This window comes from Corylus avellana, chromosome ca1, assembly GCF_901000735.1.
Source record: "Corylus avellana chromosome ca1, CavTom2PMs-1.0".
In the NCBI taxonomy this organism is placed as follows: domain Eukaryota; kingdom Viridiplantae; phylum Streptophyta; class Magnoliopsida; order Fagales; family Betulaceae; genus Corylus; species Corylus avellana.
Genome location: NC_081541.1, coordinates 35,771,966 through 35,780,408, shown reverse-complemented (window position 1 = coordinate 35,780,408; position 8,443 = coordinate 35,771,966). Strand labels below are relative to the sequence as shown.

Sequence of the window (8,443 nt, the reverse complement as noted above, 5' to 3'; positions counted from 1 at the left end):
TGAAGCAATCCATAGTGCGCAAGAAGAGCATGTGTCATTCTGATTCTATGTGGCTTCATAGGATGACCCTGCCCATAATAGTAATTGCCAACCTCTGGGTCGTAGAAATAACTCACTTTTCTCTTCACCCCATCAGCCCCAGAAGGTAGGGAATTTCCTCCAGAATCCATATATATATATATATATGTCAACTCTTTGTCTTAATGTTAATGGCAACTGATCTCCTATAAGTCAAACAACCCGAAAGATGATTTCTTTGTAAAAGTGGCCTACAAGCACCAAAACAAAAACGAAAAAAATAATATTTAAAATTAGAGAAAGGGAGAAAGAGAGAGAGAAGAAGAAGAAGAAGAAGTGAGGAATAATATCCGATTTATAATTCAAAACAAAAGCATATACAGAAGGGATTAGAAGAATCTTGTATCAGACAAGATTTTGATAGTAGGTTTGGTAGATATGAAGAAGAAAACAACTAAATAAGTGAATGAATAAACAGAGGTTACAGAAAGAAAACCCAACAACAATTGATTCTGCATAATGAAAAATGAAGAACGGATTTGTCCCGCTATTCAAAAGTAACGGAAGCTGAAATACATACATACGAGATTTGGAAGGCTATTCAATCAAACAAACAAGGGGTAGGAGTGGCACACCCGAGAGATGGAAATCTGGCGAAGCTAACCAATAAAAATACATACGGAGTCGCATTCATTCTAATGTTAAACCTTTTAAAAATAAAAAATAAAAATAAAAAAACCCATAAAAGTGAATACTCTATCTTTACCTCAATAGCTTTAGCTCGTCTTCGTTACTGAATGAACCAATCGGCCACTGCCAATGCACCAGAAGAAGAAGAAGAAGAATAAATGTGGCTATTAAACAAATAAGATGTCATCGTCATCACCGATAATTTCAATATTTAGAGGAGTATAATTGTTGTACACAGATTGAAACACTGCTCTTTTAATGAAACCTAAAGGACTTTGAGCCGGTCATTCGTCGTAACCGGTTTATTGGCTATAGCCGGTTCCACTGCTTTTCCGCCAGTTTATTGAATTACATATTTCAAGGCCCAAACAGGGATTTTTGATTGGAGGCCCAATTCAAATGCACCCACTTCCCAAACTAAAGATTTTAATGATATAATATCAAGTATAGGGGTGTCAAAAAATATCAGAAAAATGGGACACGAACCGGGCCGGTTGGAAAAAATCAAGGAGACCTCGGTTCTGGTTCAAATTTTTAGCGGTGTTCAAGCAGGTCGGTTATAACCGATTCACCAACCAATAACCAATTATAACTGCTAACCTGGTGCATATATGTATATAATATTATATATATATAAAAAATATATATATATTTGCTTTTATTTTTACTTTTTAGTGTTTAGTTTAGTTTTTAGCTTAGTTTTTAGTTTAGGTTTCATTGTGTTTGTAATATGTTTATGAACTATTTTTATTGTAAGGGGGTATTTCTTTTAGTTAGTAGTTTATTTAAATACTTGTTTTATTGATTTTTTTTTTTGGGGGGGGAGTGGGTGGGGGGGTGTGAATTGTTGTAGTATGGGATATTTCTTCTTGTTGTTGGTTTGTTTAAATACTTATTTTTATTGTTTTCTTTAGGTTTGTAGTTGTGAGGAGATATCTCTTTTTGTTCTTGGTTAATTTGTTTACATATATTAAGTATTAGCCAATTAGGTAAGCTTTTAAAATGATTTTTAGGGCATTTAAAAAAATTAAATTTTTATTTTTAAGACCCATATAGGCAAAAACATTGATTTTTTAGAATTTTTGAGCTTTTTTATTTTTTACTTATTTGGAACAATCACAACAAAACCCAATTTAGTTGGACAAAAAGGCTAATTTTTTTTTAAAAAAATAGGCCAACTGTGTGCAAAAAATGGGCTTATTTTATGCTTAATATATAAAATAAGTCCAAAATACAATTTTTTTTAAAACTGGTTACTCGGTTCGGATAACCGGGTACAAACCGGAACAGGCCGATTAATCGGGACCCGGTTAACTGGGAATCGGGATCGGGTTGACACCCCTAATCACGTATACAATTAAGGGCAAAAATTCAAAATCGGTATATGGATCAGAATCTCCTCAAATTTCTTCCAAATTTGAAATTCTCTTATTATTAAATCCTAGCCATACTTTACATCTAACAATCCACAACCTACGAGATGTTACACAAAATAATGTTAAAGTTAATAAAACTTTAATGTCTCAATGAACTAGGATTTAATAATAAGATAATCTTGAATTTGGAAGCAATTTGAGGGGATCCTAATCCACATGGGATTTACTTGATTTATAATTAGCTTTATATAATATCAAAATTAACACAAAGGTTCATGTGATATGCAAAAAATAAATTTAATTAGTCTATACCATCAAATTTAGTCAATACATTTGACGAATTCTATTAGGTGTTTTGTCAGGGCCAATAAAATGACATCCTGTGTCACTTTTAATATAAAACTTAAAAATTAAAGAAATTAAAAACGTAAAAATTAATAATATATATATATTTTTATATAAAAAAAAAAGGGAGTGGCCGGGGTGAAAAGGCGGGCGGTTATAATAACCGCCAACTAACCGCTAAACACACTAACCGCTAATCGCTTTTGAAGGCAGTTAGCAAAAACCACTAATCGCCTAGACAGTTACGGTTAGCAGTTTTAGGTTTTTTCAAAACCATTAATCGCTAACCGCCTATATATATAGAATCTTCAAAAATAATGTGGCTATTAAAATCACCATTTGATTAAAGTCAAATAATGATTAATCACAAGTTCAATGATGATTTTAATAGTCACATTATTCTTAGAGGGATACAAGAGGGACTTGTAGCATTACTCATATATATCTATATGAGTAATGCTACAAGTCCCTCTTGAGTCTCCCCAAGAATAATGTAGCTATTAAAATTATCATTTGATCAAAATATAATAATGATCAATCACAAGTCCAATGGTAATTTTAATAGTCACATCATTATTGGAATGACACAAGAGGAACTTTTAGAATTATTCTATATATATATATGTGTGTGTGTGTGTGTGTGAAACGATGTCGTTTTTGTGTTTAAAATTTTAAATATATATAAAAATCTAAAAACGATGTCATATGATATTATCGTATTACCATAAAACGACATGGTTTTGGTTTTTCTTTTTTAAAAAAAATTAAAATTTATTTAAAAAATTTATTTTAAGAAGCGGTTAGTGGTTATTATAGTTACTAACCGTTTAGGCAGTTAGTGGAGGTGGTTAGTAGATTTTGCTAATTGCTTAGACGATTACGGTTAGCGGTTTTAGCTAATAATCACTAATCGTAACCGCCTTTTTACCCCTACCTACGAACCTCCGTAGGACACCCTAGCAATCTCTGGAGTGGCTCGCAAGGTGGAGGGTGGCGGGCAAGCCTTCCCATTTCTATTATATTAAAAAAATAAAATAATAATAATAATAATAATAATAATAATTTTTATTTTTATTTTTATTTATTTTTTATTATTATTATTTTTTAACTAAGGTAGTGCTGCAAGAATGTGTGATATTCAGCACTTTTTGTTGGTTATCTACTTTCAACCTAAATCCATGCATCTTGGTCATTGCTTTTATCCCCGTGTTAATATCCTATTTTGTGCTCGTGTATATATATATATATATATATATAGATAGATATCCTGCAGTGCAATAGGCCACAAGCATGGGATGCCGTAGCTACCCTCTCCATCCACACTCTTCGAATTTCCCAACAACGAAGGAAAAAGAACAGCACATGTAGATATAATAAAGTCGACCGGGATGGTGGTGAGTTTATAAGAGTATTATTAATTAGCAACCTTAAAAAAATCATTTTTTGCTATTTTGGTGAGTTAATTTGTTGAAAAAGTCCAAAAACCCTCTCCTAGAGCCTCACTGCTTTGCTAAAAAAAAAATAGTGAATACTCATTATCAATAGTAAGTATTGTTTAGGAAAAAAAAAAAGTGAGTATTGTTCACTCACCAAATAAATAAAAATTTATTAAAATTAATTTTCTCTCTCCTCCCTTTTCACTCACCAAGAGAAAAAAAACATAGGACAAACCTAGGTCGAGGTGAATGATAATTGGAGAGGAAATGATTTTATTTATAGTGAAAGCGTATATTATTTTTTTTTTAGGAAAAAGAAAAAATTAAAAAAAATATGATCATTAAGATCGTTAAGATAAGACAAATATTCAAAAATATAACCGTTAGGATAAGACAACAAATTAAAAAATATGACCGTTATGAAAATACAAGTTTTTAAAAGCATGACAATTAGAATAAGACAAATATTAAAAAATATAAATATTAGGAAAATACAAACATTAAAAAAAATAAAAGAACATTTTAAAAAAATCTTTAAAAAAGAATATTTAAATAATAAAGAATATTTAAAGAATATTTAAATAATTAGTAAACTGTGAGAAAGCATTCATACTCATGGAATTTTCCAACAATAAAGGAAAAGTACAGTGTAATTTTTCAACTAAATTATTAAATTAGTAAGGCTGCTAGAGGTACGTAGAGAAAACGTACTTTAGCTATTTTAATTAGTGAACTGTGAGAAAGCATTCATACTCTTGGAATTTCCCAACAATAAAGGGAAAGCACAGTGTAATTTCACCATCAATAAATTCGACAGGGATCGTTCATTCTGCAGTATATATCCCTACCCCTTGATCGCCTTATCTTTGGTTTTAGCCCCTCCAACAAGCCCCAAGCCTACAAGGAAGGATTCAAACTCAAAGGCTAGAAAATGGATGAACAGGTCGAATTTAAAGGCAAAGTTTGTGTCACAGGGGCTTCTGGTTTCCTGGCGTCTTGGCTAGTTAAGCGGCTTCTCTTGTCTGGATATTGTGTCATTGGAACTGTTAGAGATCCAGGTTTTTTCTGCCACTCTCTTCTCTCCTCAGACCCCGCCTACCCCCCCACCCCCAAAAACAAGAAAGAAAATATATTAATGGAACTATTTATCATTCTTGGTTTATGCATAGCAGCAAATGAGAAGAAGTTGGCACATCTGTTGAGGCTGGAAGGAGCAAGGGAGAGACTTCGATTGGTGAAAGCTGATTTAATGGAAGAGGGCAGCTTTGACGACGCGATCATGGGATGCCATGGTGTCTTCCACACTGCTTCTCCTGTGCACAAAGCTTCATCTGATCCAAAGGCATGTTCTTCTCCGAATTTTACTGAGCCACCCCCAGCCGCTGCTTGGGGTGGCCGATCTACCCCAAACTCTGTGCTCCGGCCTCCGGCCTTAAATATCTAATGAAAAACTGATCACGTGTGTTTTGTGGCCTTAACATATATATAACCTTTACAGGCAGAAATCTTAGAACCGGCTATCGAGGGTACATTGAACGTGCTACGTTCATGCAAGAAGAATCCGTCCTTAAGGCGAGTAGTTCTCACCTCATCTTCTTCAACTGTGAGGGCAAGAGATGATTTTGATCCTAATGTACCTTTGGACGAAACATCTTGGAGCTCTGTCGAACTCTGTGAGAGACTCCAGGTAACATTATTAATTGCTATAATTCTTTTGGTTGATTTTTCACATCAACCTAGCTCTTAACTATGTATCTCATCATCATCATCTTCTGGCATGGCCATTAATGGTGCATAATATTGCGAAAGATATGGTATGCTTTATCAAAAACGCTCGCTGAGAGGGCAGCATGGGAATTCTGCAACAAAAATGGGATTGATCTAGTGACTATTCTACCCTCATTCGTCGTCGGACCTAGTTTGCCACCAGATTTGTGTTCTACTGCATCTGATGTCCTTGGCTTGCTTAAAGGTGTTTTCTTTTCTCCTTTGATCAAACTCATTCTGGCTCTAGATCGTTCGAACTAGTCCCTGAAATCAAATTGAAATATGAATGTGCAAAGTTAATTACTTATTACTCCATCAATTGGTGCTTTTGTTAATTTTCTTCATTATCATTTTATATATATATTATGACTAAGCAGGGGAAACAGAGAGATTCCAGTGGCATGGAAGGATGGGATATGTCCACATAGATGATGTTGCACTTTCCCACATCCTTGTTTACGAGGATGAAACTGCTAACGGGCGATACCTCTGTAGTTCAACTGTGGTGGATAATGATGAGTTGGCATTGTTGTTAAAAGCACGATATCCTTCCCTACCAATCCCAAAAAGGTAGGCTGCTATTTTCACCATTTATATATGTACACAAACACACAAGGACACGGCTACCAATCCCAAATCTGGCCTTTTGCATCGCAGGTTCTGTTCTGCTTGTAAAGATTTATTCGAATTTCTTTGTTTTGCCTTTTATTAAAGCCTTTTGTGGCTGCATTGGTACTTTTATAGGGTCGGGTCATTTTTTTGACCCATTCCCTCTTGTTACCTTGCTTGGTTTTCAATTCTCTTGTTTCTGCTTTGTTATTAGGTCTGATTTGGGCTGTTGTTTGGGTTGGCCACCCTCCTTGTAATTTCCCGTTCCCTTTTTCCTTATTTGCTTAAAAAAAGAAAAAAAAAAAAAAAAAAGGGACAGGGCTACATCTGGTGGGTTGTGGTTGTTAATTTTGATAGGTATTTCAGGTTTGAGCAACTAAAGAGACCATATTATGAGTTCAACACCTCGAAGCTGAAGAGTTTAGGATTCAAGTTCAAGTCTATCCAAGATATGTTTGATGATTGCATTGCATCCCTGGTGAAGCAGGGTCATCTTCCGTCTGTCTAGCGATGCTCTGTGGTGACTCCCAACGGCTACTTGATGCCCCTACGGCTACTTGATGCCCCTCAACTATATCATGTAGTGTGGATTTTACCTTAAATAAAAAGCATATATATATAAGAGTGAATGAACTTCCTAATCAAACACTTTTTCTTTTCTGTTTTGGTCTCTAATTAATTAGCACCTTTTGTTAATCTCTCTCTCTCTCTCTCTCTCCACACACACATGCAATGCAACAACAGTTAGAAGACAGTGTGTGAACAATATACCAAACATGTACAGTCTCTTATGGTATATTTTGAGATCAGTCACAGGGCCTTATATATATATAATTAACTTCATTTTTATGGGAAGCAGAATCTGCGCGCACATACTAACTTTACAACTTTTCTATAAATTCTGAAAAATTATAAGAACTAAAGAAAATGGGACAAAACTCTGATATTGAAAGAAAGATCACAAAATTATTCTTATTTAACGAAATAAAAATAAAAATCTGTCCTTTGATTAATCGCTCGAGCGAAGGTCGTGTGAAAATCCATTGTGTCTTTTACCCCAGGTCCCCAGCAGTTGTCGCCATTAGTGATTTGAATCCTCGTAAGTGTTTTGTTCCTTGTTGTACGTGTCCTGTTGTCTTTGTACGTTATTTCTTCTGTTTTGGTTTTGTTTGCTTGAATTATTTGCCCAGATAATGATACTACAACCTTAAGTATAATGGAGACCGTCCCCTCCTTTCTAGGATTCTTCCCTGAATGTCAAGTGGGTATGCCGTCTGCGTCATTGGCTCCACCGGTAATACATTCAATGGCATGGCGGGGTAGAAAATATCTTGGCAAGCCGAAACCGATCGATCGAACAGATGAACACGCGTCGACCTCGTAATGGTTGAGTATTCATGTGGCTGCCGTTACTTTAACAGTTTAACGTGTTGGTTTGCGAGATGTGTCTTTCCTGCCTTAATTAATGGATCCAAGGAGGAACAAAATTGGTGTCTTTGTTATGGCCAATTAATTGACCACACTCAAATTCTCTTTTGCAGTTGAGGGTTTCTCTCTTTTGCACTCTTTGCTATATAGAAGAAGTGATATTTATTTTGAGAAAGCTCGTCGACCTGCTTTTGATATTGTAAATATTCATCAAAATATTTATCAATGATTGAATGGTTTTTTTCTTTTTTTTTTTTTAAAAAAGCTAATTACATTTTTTCCCATCAACTACAATGCATTGTTACTTTGCCCCTATGAACTAACCACTCTATTGTTCAACCCCATCAAACTACCATTTTGTGCAAAAAACCCCAATTCCGTCAGTTAAAGTCGTTAACTCAGACGATTAACTCGTCACTTTACTCCAATGAACTACAATATATTGTCATTTTACCCTATTGAACTATAACATATTGTCACTTTGCCCCACAAACTACAACACATTGTTACTTTGTCCATCTCAGTTAACGCATTTGACTGATAAAATGAGAGTTTTGGGCACATAATAGTAGTTTAATTGAGTCGGACAGTAGTGTTTTCAGTTCATAAGGATAAAGTGACAATGTATTGTAATCTTTTTTCGGTTCTAGTGTAAGACGTGGAAGCCTAGGCCCATGAACTACAACATATTGTCATTTTGCCCTATTAAACTACAACGTATTGTCACTTTGCCCCATGAACTACAACACATTGTTACTTTGACCATCTCAGTTA

General features: G+C 34.7%; 1 protein-coding gene across 1 annotated transcript; it reads left to right on the top strand.

Moving 5' to 3' along the window:
• The first annotated feature begins 4,648 nt into the window (after positions 1-4,648).
• Positions 4,649-6,784, top strand: LOC132167706 (tetraketide alpha-pyrone reductase 1-like). The gene is made up of 6 exons (XM_059578719.1): positions 4,649-4,923; positions 5,038-5,207; positions 5,364-5,552; positions 5,675-5,837; positions 6,010-6,202; positions 6,608-6,784. The coding sequence occupies exons 1-6, from the start codon at positions 4,797-4,799 to the stop codon at positions 6,747-6,749; spliced, it is 984 nt and encodes a 327-aa protein (XP_059434702.1). The 5' UTR covers positions 4,649-4,796; the 3' UTR covers positions 6,750-6,784.
• Positions 6,785-8,443: the final 1,659 nt, after the last annotated feature.